Here is a 24,800-nt window from a genome sequence, read left to right as displayed (position 1 = left end):
CAATTCTCCTGCCTCAGCCTCCTGAGTAGCTGGGATTACAGGCACGCGCCACCATGCCCAGCTAATTTTTTTGTAGTTTTAGTACAGACGGGGTTTCACCATGTTGACCAGTATGGTCTCGATCTCTTGACCTCGTGATCCACCCGCCTCGGCCTCCCAAAGTGCTGGGATTACAGGCTTGAGCCACCGCGCCTGGCCCCACAGGATGTGTTTTAACTGGCTTTGTTCACTCAGCATAATTATTTTGGCATTCTTTACTATTTTACAATGTATCAGTAGTGCATTCCTTTTTATTATTAAGTAGTATTCCATTATATGGATGTGTCAGAGTCTTGTATGTGTACATTTTGATATTGATGGACATCTGTATTGTATCCTTTTTTGGGGAAGCTGTTAACATTTCATGCAGTGTTGCTGTGCTGGAGGTAAATCTTTCAGATTTTGTGCCTCTGAAAAGTTCTTGATTTTGCCTAAGTATTTGAAATATATTTTCTCTATGTACAGAATCCTAGGTTAAGAGGCTTTTTTCCTTTCTGTATTTTCAAGATGTTTCTCCACTGTCTTTTCCTTATATTATTTATGACAAGCATTCTGTATATATTTGTTCCTCTATAGGAAAGGTGTCTATTTTTCTCTGTCTGCTTTTAAGATTTTTCTTTTTATCACTTATGTGAGCAATTTGATTATAATGTTCCTTACTGTAATTTTCTTCTTTTTTTCTTTTTGCTTTGGATTCATCAATCTTCTTGAATCTGTGAGTTTATGTATTTTCCATCAAATTAGAAAAAGCATTATTCTTTCCACCTCTCCCTGCTTATGAGACTCAAATTACATGTATACATGTTGTATTAGTCTGTTCTCACACTGGTGATAAAGACATATTTGAGACTGGGTAATTTAGAAAATAAAGAGGTTTAATGGACTTACAGTTCCACATGGCTGGGAAGGCCTCACACTCATGGCAGAAAGCAAGGAGGAGCAAGTGACATCTTACGTGGATGGCACCAGGCCAAGAAAGAGAGCTTGTGCAAGGAAATTCCCCCTTATAGAATCATCAGATCTCATGAGACTTATTCACTATCATGAGAACAACATGAGAAAGACCCCTCCCCATGATTCAATTACCTCCATTCTGTGTTCCTCCCACATGTGAAAATTTAAGATGAGATTTGGGTGGGGACACAGCCAAACCATATCACATGTATATTAAGTCATGCACAGCTGTCCTATATCTCATTGATTCTGTTCATTGTTAAATTTTCTTTTTTCTGTTGCACTGTGAATTACTTGTATTTCTGTGACCTAAAGTTTATTGTTTTCAGTAATGCGTAATCTGCTGTTAATTTTGAGTTTGTTTTTAATCTCATGCATTGTAGTTTTTATCTCTACAAGTTTAATTTGAATCTGTCTTCCATATGTCAACTTTTGGACATAAAGAATATAGTTCTAACAAATGTTTTAATATTTTTATCTAATTATAACATCTGTGTATTTTTGAATCAATTTAAATATAATAAATTTTCTCCTAGTGTTTTTCTGCTTCTTTGTATGCTTGGCAATTTTTTATTATATGCTAGACATTATGAATTTTACCTTGTTTGATGCTGAATATTTCTGTATTCCAGTAAATACGGCTAAACTTTGTTGTGAAATCAGTTAAGTCACTTAAAACAGTTTGATCCTCTCTAGTCTTCCTTTTAAGAACTGTTAAGCTGAACCAAAGCAGTGTTTAGTCCAGAGCTAATTACTTTTCATAACTGAGGCAAGATACTTCTGAGTACTCTATCCATTGCCCTAAGAAGTAAGCGGTTTTCCAGTCTGGCTGAAGGGGCCAGGCACTATTACCAGGCCTTCATAAACATAGGGCATGATTCCCTCCAGCTGTTTTGGTTAATTCTTTCCTAGACAACCAGTAGTTACTTAATGGGAAGACACAGATCAGTTCTGAATTGCATACCTAAAGGGAACGCTCTGCTGATCTCTGGTGTTTTTGCTCTTTGCAGTCCTCTTCTCTCGAGTATTCTGAATATGAGCCACCATGGTCTCCTTATTCACCCAGCTCCATTTCTTAATTCAGAGTCTGCTCAGGTCAACCTGGGTTCCACCTTCCTAGTGCTATAGCTGGAAACTCTCTCAAGGCAGTAAGTTGAGATAATTCCTAAGGCTCACTGCATTTGTTTCCCATCTCCCAGGGATAACTCCTTTACTACCCAAAGTCCAGTGGCTTGAATATCATTGTTTCAAACATTTTGTCCATTTTTGGGGTTATTTTGTGGGGGAGGAAGCAGTAAGTCAGGAGCCTGTTACTTCACCTTTGTCCAATATTCTTTAATTTTACAACAACATTTGAGTTGGGCATTATCATTTGTATTTTACACATGAGGAAAGTGGGGCACAGAGTCCCCAACTTGCCTCACCCAAGATTATACAACTAATAAAGAAAATGGCTAATTTTTTTTATTTATTTTTATTTTTTTAGAGATAGGGTCTCCCTATGTTGCCCAGGCTACCTGGGCTCAAGCCATCCACCAGCCTTGGTCTCTCAAAGTGCTGGGATTATAGACATGAGCCACCATACTGTCCGACCTTTAAGATTTTTAAGTATTGCTTCCAAAGCTTTTGCATAGCCATTATGATATACAGGATAGGCATAGCTCCTTTGCTTGCATTTTACCTTGTTGTGCTTCACAGATAATGTATTTTATACAGAGTAAGGTTTGTGACAACCCTCCATCAAGCAAGTCTATCAGCACCATTTTTTCCCATAGTATGTGCTCAATTCACGTCTCTGTGTTTCATTTTGGTAATTCTTACAATATTTCAAGTTTTTTTTCATAAGATGGTATCTGTTATGGTGATCTGTGATTAGTATTTTTTCATTTTTTTAAACACTTACAAAATTTATTTGACTATGGAATGTTTTTGAGAAATATCTTGTAGCATTTAGTTTCTGAGGAACATATTGTGAGATACACGAAAACAGTGACCCAGAAAACTCACCTAGGGTTTTAGGATTAAAAAATACAGATTCCCAAACCTAACTCTATGTGATCATTAATCTCTAATGTTACTATTGTAACTGTTTTGGTGTGCCACAAACTCTGCCCATTTATGATGGCAAACTTAGTCACTAAATGTGTGTGTGTTCTGACTGCTCCCCTGACTGGTCATTCCCCTCTTTCCCTCTCCTCGGGTTTCCCTATTCCCTGAAACACAACAATATTAAAATTAGGCCAATTAACAACTCTGCAACGGCCCGTAAATGTTTAAGTGAAAGGAAGAGTCACACATTTCTCACTTTAAATTAAAAGCTAAAAATGATTAAACTTAGTGAGGAAAGCATGTTGAAAGCCAAGATAGGCCAAAAGCTAGGCCTCTTGCACTGAACAGTTAGCCAAGTTGTAAATGCAAGGGAAAAGTTTGTGAAAGAAATTAAAAGTGGTACTCCAGTGAAGACACAAATGATAAGTGCAACAGCCTTACTGCTGTTACAGAGCAAGTTTCAGTGGTCTGAACAGACTAAACCAGCTACAACATCCCCTTAAGCTAAAGCATCCAGAGTAAGGCCCTCAGTCTCTTCAATTCTATGAAGGCCGAAAGAGGTGAGGAAGCTGCCAAAGAAAGTTTGAAAGCTAGAAGAGGTTGGTTCATGAGGTTTAAGAAAAGAAGCCACCCGTGCAAACTAAAAGTACAAGATGAACTAGCAGTGCTGATGGAGAAACGGCAGCAGGTTATCCAGAAGATCCAGCTGAAAATCCAATGTAGGCGGCTACACTAAACACATTTTCAATATAGACAAAACAGCCTTATATCGGAAGAAGATGCCTTCTAGGACTTTCAGAGCTAGAGAGGAAAAGTCAGTGCTTGGCATCAGGGCTTCAAAGGACAGACTGACTTTCTTGAGAGGAGCTAATGCAGCTGGTGACTTTAAGTTGAAGCCAGTACTTATTGACCACTGTGAAAATTTATGGCCCTTAAGAATTAAGCTAAATCCACCCTGCCTGTGCTCTATCAATAGAAAAACAAGGCTTGGATGACAGCATATCTTTTTACAGCATGGTTTACTGAATATTTGAAGCCTACTGAGATCTGCTCAGGAAAAAGAGATTCTTTTCAAAATATTACTGCTCATTGACAACGTACCTGGTCACCCAGAGCTCAGTGGAGATGTACAAGGAGATTATTGTTTTCTTCAGGCCTGCTAATTACAACATCCATCTGCAGCTCACGAAGGGGATTCCAAGATGGCCGAATGAGAGGCAGCTCCCAAAAGCAGCTCCCAGCGAGAGAGACGCAGAAACCGAGTGGTCTCCACAATTCCAAACAAGGTACCGGGTTCATTTTGTGGGTCTGGTTGGACAGTGGGTATAAGCCAAATAGGGCAAGTTGAGGCAAGGCGGGCACTGCCCTACCCCGGAGGCGCCTGCAGCCGACCAGCGGACTGGGGGATCACCCCCTCTGGGATTTCGGTTCAGATACAGCGCTCCACCCAAGCCCTCTACAACTCACAGAACAGGAGGGTTTCACCAGGCTGAAAAGCCTCAGCTAGCTGCCTGAACAGGGCAGAACAGCAACTTCGGCTGGAGCCGGGGCGAAACACTGGCTGAGGAGAAAGCCAGAAAGCCAGCTGGACGCATCCACCCTCCCCTAGAGGGAAGGGGAACTGAAAACAGGGAAACAGCCCATATGGCAGGACGGGTCCCCCTGCCTCCCCTCAACAAAGTCCAGCAGACTGAAAAAACCTCTCACGCCAGAGTTTCGCACCTAGAGAGCGACCAGGAGCTATCCAGCTGGGGGCGAGGGGCGGGCGGTACAGCTGCCATTTGCAGAAGCCCGCCTAACTTTCCCGAGTAAATAGAAGACGCAGCTCCACTGAATCCGTGGAAGCCCAGCAGCGCCTCTGCAGGCAGACAAAGGAAAGGCCGCCTCCCCAAGCAGCTACCTGAGATCAAAACTTTATAAATCCAAGAGATGGGGAGAAACCAGCGCAAGAAGAATGAAACCATCAAGAATCAGAACACCTCTCTCCCACCACGAGATCACAACTCCTCACCAGCAAGGGAACAAAGCTGGACGAAGAATGAATTTGACGATTGACAGAAGCAGGCTTCAGAAGGTGGATAGTAACAAACTTCTCTGAGTTAAAGGAACGTGTTCTAACCCAATGCAAAGAAACTAAAAACCTTGAAAAAAGGTTAGACGAAATGCTAACTAGAATAACCAGCTTAGAGAAGAACATAAACAACTTGATGGAGCTGAAAAACAATGCGCAAGAACTTCGTGGACCATCTGCAGCCCATGGATGAAAGAGTAATTTCAAGTCTCAAGGCTTATTACGGAAGATATACATTGTGTAAGGCTATAGCTGCCATAGATAGTGATTCCTCTGATAGATCTAAGCAAAGTAACTTTAATACCTTCTTTTAAAGATTCACCATTCTAGATGCCACTAAGCAGTCTCATGATTCATGGGAGGAGGTCAAAATAACATGAACAGGAGTTTGGAAAATGTTTATTCCAATCTCTATCAATGACTCTGAGGGAATTAGAAATGGAACCTGAAGATCTGATTGAATTGCTGCAATCTCATTATAAAACTTTAATGAATGAGGAGGCTTCTTACAGATAAGCTAAGAAAGTGGTTTCTAGAGGTGAAATATATTCCTGGTGAAGAAGCTATGAATATTGTTGAAATGACGACAAAGGATTTAGATATTACATAAACGTAGCAGATAAAGCAGAGGCATGGTTTGTCAGGATTGATTCCAATTTTGAAAAAAGTTCTACTGTGGGTAAAAATACTATCAAACAGTAATGCGTGCTAAGAGAAATCTTTCATGAAAGGAATAGTCAGTCAATGTGGCAAATTTCACTGTTGTATTTTAAGAAATTGCCACAGCCATCCTCACCGTTAGGGCCATTACCATGATCAGTCAGCAACATCAAGGCAACACACTCCAGCTGCAAAAGGCTCAATGGTCCTTAACAATTAAGTACTTTTAATTAAGGTACATTCATTTTTTTTTAAGGCATAGGGCTATTTCGCACTTAATAGAATACAGTGCAGTGTAAATATAACTTTTCTATGCATTGGAAAACTAAGAAATTTATATTGCTCACTTATTTGTGAATTTCTTTATTGCAGTGAGAAAATCAAACCAGAACTATCTGTGAGGTATGTTTTACTTCCTTTAGAGGAAGTGAGAAACTAGCCAAATGAATATTTATATTTTGTAAAATCAGCTAGATTTTTACCTTTGTAAGTTGGTTTAGAAACAATCCTTCTTTGATAGGGTAATAAGCAAATTATGTGAGTGCAGAAGGCTATATACAATAACAATCTTAGGGCCTGAAGATGTTTTTTACATATGTTGGTTAACCACCATGTTAGAGTTTCTATTCTCTCCATAATAAAGGCGACAATCAATCATCAGGCCTATTCTCAAACAGTGAGGAGGTACTCAATAAAATTTGAGACACCTGATCCATTGCTGGAGCGATCTATCTCTGAAAAAGATCATTTTACATTAAACTAAATACATATTTTAAAAATAATAAAATAAACATATTTCCTTTTAGCTTCTACTCAATATATGCAATATATAAAAATAACAAATGCTGGAATTCATAAAACACACCAGTCAGTAGCCATAGACACACACATTCCTCCCCTGCAGGGCACTGAAACACCCATTTCTGACACAAGTTTTTCATTACATTTTCTATATTGTTCAATTATTTTAATCTTAGAATATATCCAAATCTTCCTGAACACTTTGAAAATCATATTTAATGGTCAACTGCAATATGACAAATAGTTGGCAAATAAAAATTACAATTTCATATTGTATGTATTTAAGATTATGCCATACATGGATTGCCAATTATCTAATGATTTAACAATCATAAATATAAAACTATACTGAGTACCACATAATCAATCTTAAATCAATCAATCAAATCAATAATCCCCAATTCAGTTTTTACTCCAGATAAGGCTGTCTGCTCAGGATAGGTTAATCTTCTTCCACTACACATATTAGTTACCTCATTTTAGTTTGGAATACAAACTAGGTTAGTAATGGAACTGGATCAAACTATCTATACTTGGAACATGGAAGTTAATTCTCACCTGTATTTATTTGGTTGGAAGCTGGGGTGTGACAGTCAGCCTCGGGCTTTGATTTTAGGCTATTCCACTTCAGCACTTCATAGCAATGTAACCTTGGCAATTTCCTGAACCTCTGTGTTGCAGATCCATCACTTGTATAAGAGAAATAGTTATACTAACTCACAAGATTATAATGAAAATTAAATGTGTTAATATATATGAAACATTTAGAACACTTATTAGGCACATAGTATATGTTTAACCAATGTTAATTAACATTGTTTTTTATTATCATTAAAATTTAGTGTTCAGATAAATTCCAGGTATTTCCATGTTGCTGGTTATCTGAGCCTTTGTTTAATTCAGAATGTAATGCCAGAATGAAGGTTTCTATGCTCCCAGTCATCAGATGGAATTCAGGGACTGAGACAGCATACTATTCTTACTTACAAAGGAGACTGCTTGGCATTGTCTGGATGCTGCCATTACAAAATCCGTGCTACAAATAGGCAATAAAGATTGCATATCCATCACATAAATAGTTAAAACAAGGCAAAGGCTACTTAGGCAATTTGCTCGAATCACCCATGGAGCAAACAACTTCACTTAATCTATCATACATAAGTAAAACCATAACTTATATGAGTAGCACTGTTGTAATACAAGATATACCCAAACCTCCAAAAAGGATTTTAGTCATATCTTAGTGGTGCTCTTGACATTTTCTATGTTCTTGATTTTATAGAAACCATTGAGTATACATTTGTTTCTGTAAGTTATTTGAAACTATTTTACTTTATTAACGATGACGGAAGAGAGGGGTAAAAATGTGACTTCTCATAATTTTTCCCAACTTCTAAGCCTTGGGTCCTGCAATGTAGGTAAAATACGAAATCCCTAAGATGCCAACTAGATGAAGCAAGTAGAGCATAAGAAGGAACCACAATTGTTTAGGGTAAAAAAGGAATGAATGCACAGACATTAGAAATCTAAAATAAAAACAAATATCTAATTATTATAAACAATGAGAAATTACTAACACATGGTAGGAATTCAACTGTGAAAAGTTCCCATGGAAAAACACCTCCACTGACATCATTAGGGGTCTGACCATATCAGCCCCATGCAGAGGCACATGCCTACATTCCACTGACATCACATCAGGTGCATGCATTTGGGGACATGAAATGAAGTTTATAAAACTATCCAGCTTCCCCTTTAAAAGGGCAGTTTATTCTTCCTTAACTTAAACGTGGCTAAAACAAATACTGCAAGATTCCATTTCAGTGAGTAGTTTATTTGGGTTTCTTTGGTCTTTTGAATACATCACTCTAAGGACTGACTATCTCTCTTAAGAACATTTTTCTGTTCTCAGGGCCCATGACTTACTTCAATAATCCAAAGCTCACTTAAGTGACTAGATTAAAAAACTTAAAAAAAATCTTAGTGATGCTTATGAGTAGGTTATCATATTTTAATTAAATGCTGGCATGCCCTAATGCATTAGCATGTGCCTTTGTTATCCCCTCCCACCAATCGTCAAATAATAATCTGCTCAACTAAAAACATTTATTATGCTCCTATTTAAAGAAACCACACTGTTGCACACTTTTGTGGATGTTTCTTACACAAGAATAGGTAAAAACTGTATTTTAACATCCGCTTTCATTGAAAAGTATTTATTCAATAATGATTAATGGTAAACATTAGAAATTAAAATCACTTTAGTCTCATAAGCTTTTAAAATTGGATTTTTGCTACACATAATCTAAAAGGCATTATCAAATTAAATGTATTCCACCTCTAATCTATAAAACTACGATTATTTTATTAATCATGTTACTTAAAACAGGAAAACCAAATACACCTACAGTCACTACAATGCATAGTTTCTGATCTCTTACACTCTTAAAAATAAGAGAAATGTAGAGCATTCCTGCATTATAATATTCTTTGTTATACTGCCATGCCCAGAATGTTTTTTTTCCCCAGAGACATGCTAATTTCTTTCTTAGTTCATCAAATACATATGTAATCACTGGTGCTAAGTGGCTCTCAGTAAACCAGCTTATATTTTAAATCATGAACTGTATTCATTGAATTCTCCAAAATCTACAATTGGCTATAATTCATTTTGCAGCATCTGATTACACCTAGTATTTGTCCTTGATTTTAAACCAAGTTCTTCCAAGCCATTGGAGTCTTTAAACAGCTCAATAGCTCCCTCTAGCCTTTTTTTATATACTACACCAAAAGGTCACATTTAATCAAAGGTTAGGAGCTACTTCTGTCACATGCAGCTTCTGTCACATGGCTCATCAAGCTATGCCACTATCCAAACCCAAGGATGCACAATGCCAAACAGTTGTGGTAAAACACCAAGCAAAAAATATACATTCAGAGTGCTAAATGACAGGAAGCAGCAATCAAATATGGTTTCATGAATAACCTCAAAATCTATATATAACATCCCCAAGTAAAAGAAAAATAAGGCAAAAGAAAATGTGAATGTCACATATATTATTACTTAGTATTTGGTCCTTTTACAATGAAATTTTTTATTGTTCACATAAACTGCGTATTTTATAAAACATATGAAATCTAATTTCTCATATTCAAAATCAAATATGTGGTGAAGAACAAAAAACCCTCAAAGAACCACATGCCCAAATTATTTCCCACAATGGGCAAATGGAGATTACAGTATAAGCACTTTATTTCACTATAATGTATGTGTATATTTGTATACATATACAGAGAGACAAATTTATATTTTGAGACACTCCTTCCCAAAAACTGTTAAAACCTAGATTTTGAACTTATTCCAACTTGCCCTTTTATGATTGAAGTATCACTCATAGATGGCATTTATTTTTTGAAATAACAACTATGTTTTTAAAATTATTTTTTTAATGTTTGCTACCTTGGTCAAAACTAGATTTTAAAATTACATATAATGTGCTGCCAATATATTTACTACTCAGCAGAAGGCTAGGATGATTTCCAAAATAGGATACCCTTTGGAACTACAGATGATAACACATGTTAGATTTAAGTTATGCATTCTGTATTTCCTCATGTCATTTAGTTCAGGAAAAAAATTCTGATCTACCTTTGTGATACAGTTGTTACCAAATTTACAGGGTCAATCTTGCTTGCCCCCACTTTCACTATATAAACTAAAGCTTCTAGGCTTACTACTATAAAATTTCAAATTTGTAAATGGCCTTAGTGACAATTTAGTTCACATCTCATTTTTGCAGATGAAGTCATCAAAGAAATGATATGTGCAAGTTCAAAGCCAAGTTAGTGAAGGAACCAGCATTAAAGCCCACCTCCTTCAACTTCTCACCAGTGCTCAGTTACACCACATTGCTAGCTGTCTTACCATTTCCAATGTTATATGGACACGATCTGTTTTTCACTAATTTTTTTTGTTACTGTAGAAAACACTTTAATTTATTTTTCAGTCCGTTCTTATCCTTCCCATATACATAATTTTTGAAAGACTTTTTTGTTTTTGTTCAGAATTTGAGGTGTAACAGAGCTGGCTATGGAAAGGAAGCAACTGGGGCTTGATCCAATTAAAATAAAATGGCCTACTGAATTATAAAGGCCTATTTATTTTCCATGGCATTAAAAAAGATGGACAGATTTCAGCGAACTCAGTGTTGTAAAAGAAGGTGTGAGCTGAACTTGATATTCTATGATAGTAACCAATGACAAGACAAAATGTGAAAATCATATTCCTGAACTAAACTGTCTAAGGAAAACCTATGGGAAGAAAATGTACTGATGTTAGCTTGGTTGATTTTCAGTACATTATATGTTTAATAAACGGAAAAGGTGTTTAAATAAAATATTCCTAGACCAGTTGATATGTCCTAACCTGACAGGCTTTTTTGTCATTAGATGCTATCATGCCAATTACCTCCTCATCAACCTTTATTTTCTATTAATAATAATGACATGTGGCCAGGTATGGTGGCTCATGTCTGTAATCCCAGCACTTTGAGAGGCCAAGAAGGGAGAATGACTTGAGCTCAGGAGTTCAAGACCAATCTGAAAAACACAGTGAGATTTTGTCTCAATGAAAATTTAAAAACAAACAAAAAAAGGCTAGGTATGGTGGTATGTGCCTGTTGTGCCAGTTACTCAGGAGGCTGAGGTGGGAGGATTGCTTGAGCCCCGGAGGTTAAGGCTATAGTGAGCTATGATCATGCCACTACACTCTAGCCTAGACAATAGAGCAAGATCCTGTATCAAAATAATAAATAAATAAATAAATAAATAAATAAATAAAATCTACAAAGTATTGAGTGTTTAACCATGTGAAGGCATGTTTTAAGCTATTAGCTATTATATACACATACAATACACACACATATATATGATATACATTTATTTAATCATCAAAACAACGTGAGGCAATTATTCAGAGTATTCAGATTTTATAGACAGTTAAACTGAGGCTCACAGAGATTAACTAACTAACTTGCCTCTTAATATAAAACTTGCAGACAAAAAGGATGGAATTAGAACCCAGGCAGTCTAGTTCCAGAATATGTGCTCTTAATTATTATATTTCTATGCAAGAAAAAATAAAGGGATGAGTATTATTACATTCACAGATACATAAATTGTGATAGAAAGTAATATGAAAATTTATCAATTTCAAATATACATAATGAAAGGTCAAAAACTTCTTGAAGGGAGTGTAAATAAATATTTATCTTACAACACCGAATAAATTTAATTCATTAATTCCAGTGTTCAATTTTTTTTTTAGTCCCCAAATAATTCCAATTAGTCTTCTACCAAATAGTCTCAACAAGTACATTTTGAGTAACTGACACAGGTCAGTAATATAATTTTATATCGAGTTATTGATTAATCCAAAGAATTATAGCACTGAACAAGTGCACTAAAATCTTCTTACGTTAATTACCTTAAGAAAAAGTAGGAACTTTAGGTTCTTCATTTTTAACCTGATTTCACAAATAGGAGAGATGTCACTGAACCTAGCTTTATTCTTATTTGGTAACAAAAAGAACGAAAGACAAAACCCAGCTGTATGGAGAGGGATGAACTTGGACTATTGCTGTCCTTGGATTTCTCAAGGGGATAGTAGGAGAAAGGTCACCTTTCTGGCATATGCTCATCTGTAATGGTTTCATGAATAATTGTAGATATGAATGAACCTGCCCAGGCAACTCTGAACAGAGAAAGGCATAGTCAAGGTGGGACATGTAGGAGAAGCTAAAGAATCTTAAAACAATTGAGCCTCCTGGTCTGCTTGTCATAGCTTTGCACCCTTATGAGCACCCTAACTGGCCAGCATGTTTGAGATGTCAGGTTCAACCTGCAATCTGGTAGTAGATAAAAATCTTGATCAATCATGCATACATCCCCTGTGGTTGACCAGTTATAAACTGCTATGGTGGAGAATTATGGGCTATATTCAGGAGAAAACCTTTACTCAAGAAGGCATGGTACCACCATCCTTCCATGAGCAAACGAAATAATGCATCTTTATTTTTTAAGCAAGCAACAAGAGAAAAGCAAAACATTGTTCCAACATAAGAATGTAAAATTCTATAAAATATACTTTTTATTTCTGAAATGTCTCATGATCAATTATTACCAAATTTATTTGCAATACAAAAGTACCCAATGCAAACTCTGACTTTTTAGGTACATGCAGACAATCCTGACAAAGGTGAATAAAGCATAAATCAGTTAAATAAACATACTGCAAGAAAAATTTAGGAAATAGTTATACTCAATTCATATTTGTCATAAAAGACCCCTTTGAAATCTAAAATGCCTCTGCTTTCTTTAATCAGGAACAACAAAATCATTCTTTGCTATATCAAGACTTTTTCTGCCACAAAAGAGTAATCATCTTATGCTTTGATATATGCATCATTTAGAGTTTTATATGTTTTTACTTTACCACTAAATTGGCTGGAAATTTTTTTCCTCACTGGAAATGTATGCCATTGTATAGAAATTAATAGGAAATATGTTGTTCATATAAGTAACATATGACAAATTACTCAGAGTTGACGATGTGAGAGGCATTACTATCATGAATTATACTCTATCTCAAATTTCATAACAAAAATGCTTACAGCATACCAAAAAACTCCACAGGTTCATGAAAATCCCTATGTGAGATAACTATTTTGGGAACAAAATGATTTTTAAGACAGTAGATATTAAATCATAATTCTTTCTTAATAATTTAGCTGCTTATGGCCAATGAACACCTCTGATTCAGACTGCTGTCCAATGACAACAGCTTTTGACTTTTAGTGAATATTAGCAATGTTTTCTTGCATCATGCTAATTATCACATACTGAAAGACCAACTGTTAAAAAAGGGATCCAATGATAGACAAAAATCTTTCCCTGAATGAGTATATACTGAAAACTTCAAAAGTATTCCACTTGAAATAAAAATAGAGCAATGTATTGAATCTCTGCCATAGTACTACTCCTGGTGGTGTCTGATTCTTTCTTAGCTGTAAGGGATGTTCCTTTTTGCTTCTTAAAAAACAAGCTAAACAAATAAAACCAAATGCACCCACTTTCTATAGCAGGATTTTATCACCATACTAAAAATATCTCTCACTTTGATAATTGACAATCCCAAATATTTATACTCTTAAAAAATCAGACAGGAAAGAGTTAACATGAATATCTGTAGCCAACCACCTTCCTCAAATTCCCCATTTTCCTGGGAAAAATATACAGTTTTAAACCTTAAAGTATAGAGATACAAAGAATTGGGGTATCACAAATTGTAAAGTTTAGTGATGAATAAATCAATGCAAATTTAGTCAGCATAAAAAGCATCCCTCTGAAGCTTTGCTCCAACTATTAACTTTCTGTGCTTACTGAAAAAAAATTTATGATCATATGAGCTTCATGTATGATTGATATCATTAGTTTATTTTAAGGCTGTCCTTGAGAATCAATCAAATAAAACATTCCCAGTGTGTATGTTTTGCAACCAGAATGAGGAACACAATATAAGTTTCTCTTCTGGAGACGAAGTGATGGACTATTCTTCCCATTAGTGTTTCCTATCAAAAAGAAACATCAAGTAGAAGCAAATCAGGCAGAAATTTATGTCAGAAAATATCCTGCCATTCTGTGTTCTTCACAATATTTTCATTTTACTAGCAGCTACTCTTACAATCTAAAAATAATAATAAGGGTATCATCACACATAAAGACGCTTATAAATCCAACCAAAATGAGCTCAAGAGCTTAAAAATACTATTTGAGGATAATACAAACTATGGCATATAATCTGCTGTAAACCATTAAAAATTCCCATTTTATTAAGTAAGGTTTTAAAGGTCTGAGATGGCACATGACTTCTTATCTGTCATACGCAAATCTGTGCAATAAAAATGAATAGTATAACTTAAATACTCTACAAATGGGAGGATAACTGTTTTCTCCATAATCCATTTTTCCTCACACATCTTAATGAAGAGAAGGGGTCATTGGAATTCAAAATTAAGTAAGTTTTTTTGGTACAATCATAGCTTTTTATTGCATAATAATACTGAACCAACTGAGAGATTCCAATATAAATAAAAACAATCTAACTTTAGTCTCACAAAAACTCTAACGATCATCAAAACTCATGCTAGACTAATTTCTGAAAGCAAATCTAAGACTTTCCTAAAGCAGGCAGCCATCAATCCAGACTGCCCTTCCCTTCCCTTGGTGAAAAAGACACAACCTTGCACTTAACTTTTTACCACGTCCCCCACACTCCACCTCACTACCATCACCACCAATCTGAGGCAATAGGCCCTTCTGTTTATAACATTATAAATAACAGCTTGCCACTTTAATTCCTCCAGCCTATGAACTAATCCTTCATTTCAACATTAAATTATCTCTTGATTTAAATGTTAGGTACAAAAATCCATCTGTGGCATGTAATTCCAAAAGTTCAAATTTGCAATCGAAAAAAGTCTGGACTTTCAAGACCCTTTCTCTTTTTATCCAGAAAAAGAAAGTTGTATTTTTCAGAGGGTTAATTAAGCCTTTTTAGTTTTCAAACTGGGGCTTTTCTGTAATTTATTCATGCTTCACATCTGTAAAGGTCTTTAACTCCTTTGATAATAGCTCTTCCTTTTTCAAATACTTTTTCTTGTACCATCACTTACTACATGAAGTCCTAAGAACAGTTTCTATAAACACAGTTACATTCAGAATATGCCTTTACACATGGCATTTATTATGCATATTCGGTATATAAATTGGTTACATGAAGCATGCTCAAATACTGTGCAACAGGTCCTGCTATTGTGTAAACACACACTCCCAACAAAATGACAGTAAGCTTTATAATATCAACAATATAAGAAAAAAAATCACATTATTGCTTAAAGAATTATTCATAATTCGTTGGAGAGATCAGAGGACATCAGATCTAATCAAAAGAAGTAAATGTTACTAAGACCCTCTTACCGTCTTTGTATCCCACCGTATATGTGATAAAGTTGTGTTACAGCTTAGGTGTATACACGCTTTCATTGATTTATTGCCCATTACTGGCTTCAGTGCTGACTTCATGACAGGAAGAGTACTTTGGCAGAGGTCTGACAAATCCCTATCCTTAAGTTCCCTTTTGCTTTGTGCCGTCTGTTCCCAAAGCTATCAAAGTAAAGCAAATGACAGTCTAAAACCTCCTCGTTTTGCCACGAGAGTGTGAAATCAAATTAAAAACACACCTCAGAACTATTACATTGGGCCACGTTTATTTTCAGTTGGCGGGGGAGGGGGATAGAACACTTAAAAAGAGATGGATTTCATGTCCTCTGTGTAGCCAGATCTAGTTACAGTGTATTAAGTTATGTCTAAATGAGAAAAAGATTCTCAAGTGTTTTATCACAAAGTAATGTTATTAAACACATCTAGCGTTCCCACGCTTTCCTCCAGATTCTTTGCTTTTAACCTCCTTTGTTAGGCACCAAATACTGGAAGAAAGATTTCAGGAACAACACCTAGGTAGCACATGATGCCAGGCAATTAATTCTGTCTTCCCTGAGCTGTTTATCTATCATAAACTCAAGCTGCCTTATTTAGCTACACGGTTGCTATATGTAGGGCTTCTCCTCCCTGGGTGAAAAGCATGGACTGGCTACAATTGTGTCTTTGAGCGCGCAGCATCGTGCTGTGTGCTGCCGGGGATAACGGATTCTGGGTCTCACACGCATCCGTCACCTAAGACATCCTTAAACTCAACCAGGATCTCCGCAGCTGGAAGGGAAACAGTGTGTTGGGACCCAGGCAGCTCTTAGCTACACGGATCCGAGGAGTGAAGGAAATATTTCAGGGAGCAGCCCAGGCAAGGGGGGAGGAAGAAAACCCTCGCACTCTTACCTCCACATTGAAATACTGCTCCGTTCCGCAGACTGTAGCACATAAAATCCAAAGCAAGGATTGCAAGAAAAACACCCCCGAATGATGCACGAAATCCAACCGTCTTCCAGTGCTGAATGTGAGTAAGATCATAGTGAACTGTGCTTCAATGGATGGACGAGCTCCCCTTCGTTTTCTCCCTTTCTCCCTCTCCCTCCCTCCCTCGTTTCCTTCCAAAAAAAAGTCCTCGGGGTGGGTAAGGAGCCTGCAGGTTCACCCACAGCCGGGCAAGGGGAGGAGACGGGGCCCCGCGCTTGACAGCCCCCGAGAAGCAGCGGCGAAGACGGGGTCAGCAGTAGTTCGCGTTCACCATCCTCCGGGGTCAGTCACCGGGAACGTGGCGGCCAAGTTCACCGGCGGTTCCGGCTCAAAGCGCCGAGTCGCAGCCGCAGCAGCAGCCGCCGCCGCCGCCGCCGCCGCCGCCTCCAGCCCGTGCGTCCTCTTCCTCCGCCGCCCACTCCTCCGCCGCCACCGCCCCCAGCTCCTGCGGGAAGGGCCTCCGCCGCTCCTCGCTCTCTCGCCTCTGCTTCTCCTTCCCTCCTCTTCTCGCTCCCCTCCAGAATGTTCATCCGTAATCTACATAACTCCTCCTTCCCGGGGTTTGCCAGGCTCTCGGCGCCCGTGGCGCGCGCGCGCGCGCGCGCGCGGACACACACACGCACTCACACTCACACATACCGCGGCGACACACACACACACACACACACGAGCTTACACACAGCCTGACACACACGCACGCGCGCCTCTTAAAGGAGACGGCTCCTAGGTAGGGCGCACCGGAGGTATCCAGACCGCGACCGGGACCCAGGTTTGAGCAGGGCTCTTCGACAGTATCACCCACCCCGCATCCCCGAGGCAGGCACCCAGGAACGTGGGCTGCTCCATTCTTTCTTCTCGCCCACCCCACCGCCTGGCATCTAAAGACTAATGCACCCCTCCCCAGCCGTGAGCTGGGTGGGGCTCAGGCTGCGCACCCTGCTAGGGCCTGGGGAGTGGCCCAAGCCTGGTCCTGGAGAGCGGTTGGCATTCTCGAGGAAGCGGCCCTGGAAGATTGGGGGCGCTGGGAATCAGAGGAGCGCCTGGTCAGAGTGCTGCTGGGTGGCTCAGGTCGCTGGCCAGCGCTGACCAAGTTTGGGAAGCCTAAGATGGCAAATCCCGAACGTCCAAAACTTTGTTGGGGTCCGCTGAGCCTGTGTCCCGGTGTCTTCCTGAATCCCCTCTACCATCACTACGTTCTGCTTTCCAGGCTTCAGGAGTAGGCACAGGGTTTTGGTGGGGGACTAGACAAATACAGACGCGGAATGAAAATGCTCACTTTGCAAATGAACGGTGGACACACGTACACACTGGGACCCAGGAGAGGTGGTCCTGGGTGTTAAAACATCTGAAGAGAGAGATGGGGACGCTGGAAAGAAACCGGCTGTGGGAGCCAGGGGAAGGGCTGGGGAAAGAAGGAGAGGAGCAGCCTGAGGAAAGGCGAGTAAAGCAGCTGGCAAGGGTGGGAGGAAGAGGCTGCGCGCAGACCGAGCGGGGGAGAGGCTGGCAGGAGCGAGGAGAGCTGCAGGCGAGAGGGGGAGGCTGCTGGAAGGAAGCACCGGCGAACGCGGGCAAGGGGAACTTCAAGGAGGCTGCCAAAAAGGACTGGAGCTGCAGCAGTGAGAGGCAGTGGACAAGGGGGGCAGCAACCACCAGCCCTTGGCAGGTGATGGTTTGGCTGAAAGAGAAAGGGGGAAGGGAGTGAGGCGAGCATCTGTTTGGGGGCAATGCCAGTAAATGTGCTTCTCCTTGGCAGCCAGCAGAGGGGAAGAGGAGCCCACGGGAAAGAAAAGCAGGCGAGGTTAAGAATAAAGAGTGTTCCAGGTATGACAGCTACCTCGGTGAGGTGGAAAAGAGAATTGACAAGGCAGATTTCACGGGTGAGTTGGAAAAGCAAAAGCAGGACTGCAAGAGGTCATATGTGGTAAGCAGATGGAAAATGCTGAAAAATGGTTTGCCAAAAATTGTATTACACTGTAATAACTTTTATCCTATAAAAGAAAAAAAAGACTGAGGAATGAGACTTGGCAGCTATTGCTGTAAAAATGTAAGAAATGCCCACCCAACTTGACCCAAGACCCTCAGGGAGACCTTCCTGACAGTTTGCCTTGTGTCCAGCATGTGCTGCCCATAAAATAATTTTGAAGATGTGATTAAAAAAAAACCAGTGTCTTATCTTGTATAGCATATTAGAATATTCAGAATGTTTCCATACATAGTATCTCATTTAATTCTCACACCATCTCTGAGGATTTTGTTTGTATTTTACAAATGAAGAAAATGATAGCAATAAAATACACCGTTTCAGCAAACCATACAAGCCGCAGAATTCAGACCTGTCTCCTGACTCCCAGTTCAGTGATTTTCCTGCTATATTCCAGTGACTTTCCAAATAGAAATTCATTCCTGCTCTTAGCATTTTATAATCCATAGGTTGAGATGACTTATATAAAAGAAACAGCTAGAAGGCAATATGAAAGGAATGTCATTATGTAGAATTTATGTAGTGTTATCTGCCAATATAAGGTAACAAAATGTAGCGAAGTATTTGTCAATAAATCAAGACTGATTTTTATGTGTGCATTATATCGAGTAAAGTGCAAAATTAGAGAGGGGAAATTATACAAAAAAAATGTTTAAAGTCAGTTCCTAGATTTTCAGATACTATTGAAGGGGAGGAGGTAAAAATAATTTACCCAAGATACACGTGAGAAAACAGTGCTAAATGGTGAAGTCCTTGCTATCTGAGCAAAATATTAGAAGACTTTATCAAGGGAATGAAATGCAAGCTGAGCACTGAAAAGCTATCAGCAAGGAATATTTCACCATTAGCAATTTTCTTTTTCTTTGCATGAGCTCAGAAAAGAAAGATAGTGTATTTGTGGAGGACAGGTGTGGAGAGGGACCTACAATGAAATATTGAGTTAACATTTTCTCAAATGGACAAACAAGGATTGCTAAACTATTCTAGATAGGAATAGGTATCTAGGGAATATTATCTTCAAAATTATGCATGAGATTGACCATAGGAAGGGACTCCATGCAAAGAGGTAAAAATTAAAATAAGGTTTTAGGCTGGGCATGGTGTGTCACGCCTGTAATCCCAGTACTTTGGGAGGCCGAGGTGGGTAGAACACTTGAGATCAGGAATTGGGACCAGTCTGACCAACATAATGAAATCATATCTTTACTTAAAATACAAAAATTAGCTGGGTGTTAGTGGTGGGCACCTGTAATCCCAGCACCTCAGGAGGCTGAGGGAGGAGAATCACTTGAACCTAGGAGGCAGAGGTTGCAGTGGGCCAAGGTCACGCCATTGCACTCTAGCCTGGGCGACAAGAGTGAAACTTCATCTCTAAATAAATAGATTAATTAATTAATAAATAAGGTTTTAGTCCAGCTAGTGAGGTATCCTAGAAAATCTATGCTTTCAAGGAGTGATCATAAGGTTAAAAAAAAAAGAAAAAAAAAAACTGTTGAAAGTAGCAAATCCTAAATTCAGAAAATAATATCAAATTAGTGATTGGTTAACATGATAGGAATTTTAAATTATTTATAAACAGTTATTAAACTTACTTGTGAGCATTCAATGAAAAATAAGTGAATGAATGAGTGTTCAAGTTTATAGAAATTCTATGAATATTCAAGATTATAGAAATACGAACAGAAAGAAAATACTGTTTTATTTCTGAGATGAGAGTCAGAAGGATTCATAGTACAGCGAGGACAGACATACAATAATTATTGCAATGTCGTAAGACCCAGGTAATTACAAAAGCAAGATGCTGTCAAACAGGTGGAAGAAATAGTTGATTTTGTGTTTAAAATAATTTTTTTTTTTTGAGAAAGGATCATAAAATACGTGGTTCTCAAGTGGAATCTCATAATGAGAAATGTACTAGGCAGATAGGAAAAGGAAGAATATTTCTGATCTGTGTGCAATGGAGGAATAAATACACAAAGAGGCATCTGTGGAACTACAAATAGTTTGTCAGGGCTAGAGGCTATGGTGTGTAAAGCAAGGTCAGAGTCATAGGTGGCATGAGTAAGTATGCATGCATCAGATCAGGAAGCGTCTTAGGTGCCACATTTCAGGCTGTAGACTTTCTCTTGAAGGAATTCCTAGGAGGAAATAGTTGGATTTTCACTACCTTTATTGTTTGTTTGCTAATTCCATGGAAACAGTCACCTTCTAGTTCTCATATATTTTATCTCATGTGTTCCACTGAGCATGTAATATCTACTGTCTTTGCAGACCTTCTATCTGTGCTTGTCTAATAAGCCTGATGCAGCATTTCACATATAGACTCAGATGGTTACCTGTAGAAATGTAATCGCTTTCTTGGTCAGGCGAGTTCATTATTCCGTCTTTAATCTATTATATATACTTATCTTTTAAGGGCCTAGAATTATGAAGAAGTTCCTATTCTCGCATATTTAGTAGTGTGAGCTTCTTGGTGGTCTTAGAGAGGGTGTAGTTTTCCTATGCACAATAAGATAAAACATGGAATATCATCTTTCCCTTTAGGGTGTGAATGAAATCTTTCCTCACAACTCTTGGCAATTGCTGTTTGTGCTTTCTGTCAAGTATTTTCCCTCTTCTCACAATTTCACAAAACTAATGAACAATCTTAGAATTACAAGTGAGTAAAGAAAAGAGAACCAAAAGAGAGGAAAATGAATAAGAAAGCCAAAGAGAAGAAGTAATTGTCTCAGTAAAGGTTAATACCAATTCAATGAAATATTACACAGGAGACAATAAGTACGCGGAAGTAAATTATATGTAAACCTATCAAGAGGCAAATGACATATACTTAAAAATGAACAGTTGAGCGATATTCTATTATGCGTAAATAACTACCTAAAATAACATTAGAGGTAAATCATTTACTATAGCCTTTATCGAACCATTTTTGTTTTTTTTTGTTGTTGGTGGTGGTGGGTTTTTTTATTAAAATAGAGCCTTTGAAATTAATTTTATAGCTTGGGAAGTTATATAAACTTGTTCATTCTTCCAACATATCACTTAATATGCTGTCTTTCTTACTTGCATTAGTTGAACCTGCAGGGTTTTTTTAAATTCAGAGAATATTGACTTAGTGCCAGCTACTGATATTCTCTCACATATCTGTTATTACCAGGGTCATGCATATGTGGAACAACCAGCTAGAGCCTTATTATTTAAGGTGTGCTCCCTCTGGGACCTTTAAGGCCTGGGAGCTTGTTAGAATGCAGAATCTCTGGCTGTATCAAGATACCCCAGTGATCCATAGGCATGGTAAAATTGAGAAGCACTGTTTTAGAGTTTGCACACAGAATAGCTTAGTTGCACTGTGTCCACCACCTTAATGTTATTAGTGTCATGCCCTAAGTAAAGAGAGCTAAACAGTTCCAATCAGAGTTATGCTTGTGGTGCTGAACTGTTGGCTTATTCCTCCAAAATATAACTGCATGGCTTGAATTTATTGATATATCATCTAACTTTCAGCAGTATGGTGTTTTTCTTGAGCATACATTCCATGCAAAACAGCCCTCCTACTTGAAAAATAAAACAAATTGCTAGCTATTATCACTGCCTATGAAAATAATATATTTTTGTTTCTTTCATTGATTTATGCTCTCTTTCCCCCTCCATAATAACTATAAGTGTTTCTCAAATATGTTGTCTTCCTTTTATTTTTGTTTGTTCATTCATTCCTCCACGGACATTGATTAACCATTGTAAAATATAAAGCAAGTGAAGATTTTAAAAGATAGACATGAAGTGTGTTAATATAAACCAATTCAATTTGGTTAGGTTCTAAGATTGATGAAGTCTTGGACTTTAAAGTTTTTTTCACTTGGATTTCCTTTTGAAATAAACAAGAAGCTATTGGTACAGAATACAGAGACATGATTTTGGTAAAAGTGAGTGAAGAAATAGCTTCCAGTGCCTTCTGTTTTCTTTGTCATGGAGTACCTGAAGTTTAGAGCTCCAAGATGACTGGGAATTATGAGAAAACCACCAGACCAGGGAAAAAGGAAGACAGTGGGTTTCTTACTTATACTATTAGGTTAGAGGTGAGTCTTGCCAGTTCCCATAGTTGTACCTATAACCACACAAGACTATTCCTCCAGCAATGCAATTACCTGCTTCCCAGTTACCATGGTCCGTTATAGCAAATATCTTGGAGTTAAGGAAGCTTGAAGTCTAACTTTGCTTTTCTCTCACTCTAGAGAAATTCTATCATTACTTCTAGAGTAATTCATATTATAAAACTTAGCATGTCCCCAACCAGGTTTGCCGCTTTTTTCTTTAGATGGTATATTCCTTACTTTTCCCATTTCAACCTAGACCCGCTATTCCAGTTAATGTGGAACATACCTTTGACTCTAATATTAATTTATGCTCTGTGTTGAATCAGCATCAGTCACCAGTAGCTATCATGACCCTTGTCCAAAATCACTCTGATTCATTCCTTCACCTTCACTTGCAGTTAATAACTGTCCCTTATAAATGCATACTCTTATCATTTCATGGCTGATCACCGGAGTACCCTCCAGTATGTTGTATATGCGTGTGTTCTTTTTTGCCTCCAATGATTCTCCAGATCAGTTCATTAAATCCACCCCAACCTTGATTATTCTTATGTATAATTTTCAGCATAGACATGATATTTATAAATTAGAAGGATTTTTAAAATTTCTTTTCTTCCTCTTCATAATTCATAAGAGGGAATTGAGGCTTAGCAATGTTAAATAAGACATGACTAGTTGACAAAGGTACAAAACACATATGTATTCTTATTTACAGCTGATTGCCTTTTTTTTTTTTAAAAAAAAAGATTCATTGTAAACTACTTTAGACATGCAAGAAAATACCATGAACAAACAACCCAGTTTAAGAAATATTTTCATTGCCATTTTTACCAATACCATGTAAATAATTGTGATGGACTGAAATTAGATAATATCCTGTGGATTATTAGACATGCCATGGTTTGATATGTAGTGAGATATATACCATATATGATGAGAATGATGAACTATGATGAGGAAGGACATTTCTTCATGTAGGTGACTAGGAAAATGGAGAAGATTGAGATTCCCTTTAGAAACTTGTGTAGCTTTAGAAAAATCATTATCTAAATCATTATCTAAGTTTTTATGTTTCGTTTTTTTCTTCTATACAGTGGGATTTCATATTATTTGGGTAGTTGTGAGGATTAAATGAGATATTACACATGGAATCCTGTAAAATTTTAAACACTAAACAACATAAAAGATTATAGCATGTGGCTATTGCATGGTTTACTTTCAGCAGGCAGGCAGAAAAAATTCAGTGAGATTCTGGTTAACCTTTAAAGTGAAGACTCTGTGAGACCATTTCTAATCATTTCTGCTGGGGAGTAACAAGTGCTGTGTGTTTAACTGGTAATAACAGAAATGATAAAGAAAATGAGCTGTAAAATGACAGTCTTTAACATTGTTATCAAAATATAATTAGTCCCTTTTGCGCTATTACATAGTGTATTAAATGTTTTATTAGTTCAGGGGCAAAGAAAAGGAAATGGAAAATAAAATGGAGATTAGATTGGAATCAATTGAAATCATAACAGAATGAAAATATATGATATAAAATTGACTATTTTACATTAGAGGGATTGAATTGGAATCTAAACTTATAGAGTTCAAAGAACCTTTTATGAGCTAATTTTTAACAATAATGAGAAAATAAACATCCAAATACAATGTTCTTTTTCTACATTTTAGAACAAAAATAAAAGTGAATTAACCCATATCAGTATAGTTATCATTAGAGGAAAGACAAGAATAGAAAGATGAGAAAAGATACCAGACCTTTAAAAACATTTTTTTTTTTTGCATTTGTTAAGCACTCCTCATTTTCTTAATCTGAATGCACTCACAGTTACATAGGTATCTCCACCAAAATATTCACTCATCTAACCATAGCTTTAGTATATTTTGTCTTTTTGTTGTATGCTTTCTTATCTTTAAAACTTTTAACCACACTTATCTTTAATTCTGCCAGCATTGAAATAGAATCATTTTTATTTTGTTTGTTGTTATTAAGAAACTTAATATGTTAATAAAGTTCGCAGTCTTCTACGTCTTTCACTACCTGACTCACTATATCCCTGTGAGTGTCCTAATGGTCTAATAGTCCAATAAGGAATTACTATCTATGTACATTTAAAAA

At 37.6% G+C, this 24,800-nt stretch overlaps 2 protein-coding genes across 4 annotated transcripts in view; one reads left to right on the top strand and one right to left on the bottom strand.

Annotated features, from left to right (window-relative positions):
• MMP16 (matrix metallopeptidase 16) overlaps window positions 1-16,954 on the bottom strand; it is a 278,171-nt gene extending 261,217 nt beyond the window's left edge. The window contains exon 1 of the mRNA XM_032249823.1: window positions 16,526-16,954. Within this exon, the coding sequence (XP_032105714.1) occupies window positions 16,526-16,657 (132 nt within the window). The 5' untranslated portion in view covers window positions 16,658-16,954. The remainder of the gene's footprint in view (window positions 1-16,525) is intronic.
• Window positions 16,139-19,692, top strand: LOC116531151. Of its 3 annotated transcripts, none has more exons than XR_004260297.1 (2): window positions 16,139-16,643; window positions 18,357-19,692. XR_004260297.1 is itself a non-coding variant. In XM_032249836.1 (2 exons), the coding sequence occupies exon 1, from the start codon at window positions 16,674-16,676 to the stop codon at window positions 17,328-17,330; it is 657 nt and encodes a 218-aa protein (XP_032105727.1). In that variant the 5' UTR covers window positions 16,657-16,673; the 3' UTR covers window positions 17,331-17,372; window positions 18,357-19,692. The 3 variants fall into 3 exon arrangements, 2 of the variants coding, with proteins under 2 accessions (XP_032105727.1, XP_032105735.1); XM_032249836.1 differs by lacking the exon at window positions 16,139-16,643 and adding an exon at window positions 16,657-17,372; XM_032249844.1 differs by lacking the exon at window positions 16,139-16,643 and adding an exon at window positions 17,383-18,266.
• Window positions 19,693-24,800: the final 5,108 nt, after the last annotated feature.

Source organism: Sapajus apella, unplaced genomic scaffold (genome assembly GCF_009761245.1).
Source record: "Sapajus apella isolate SASKATOON/1434 unplaced genomic scaffold, GSC_monkey_1.0 scaffold3, whole genome shotgun sequence".
Lineage (NCBI taxonomy): Eukaryota > Metazoa > Chordata > Mammalia > Primates > Cebidae > Sapajus > Sapajus apella.
The sequence above is the reverse complement of the archived record's forward strand: the minus strand, read 5'-3'. Positions and strand labels throughout refer to the sequence as shown.

What these genes read in the sequence shown, in the direction of transcription:
- LOC116531151 (XM_032249836.1), top strand. Translation starts at nt 16,674, where the DNA reads ATGGATGGACGAGCTCCCCTTCGTTTTCTCCCTTTCTCCCTCTCCCTC.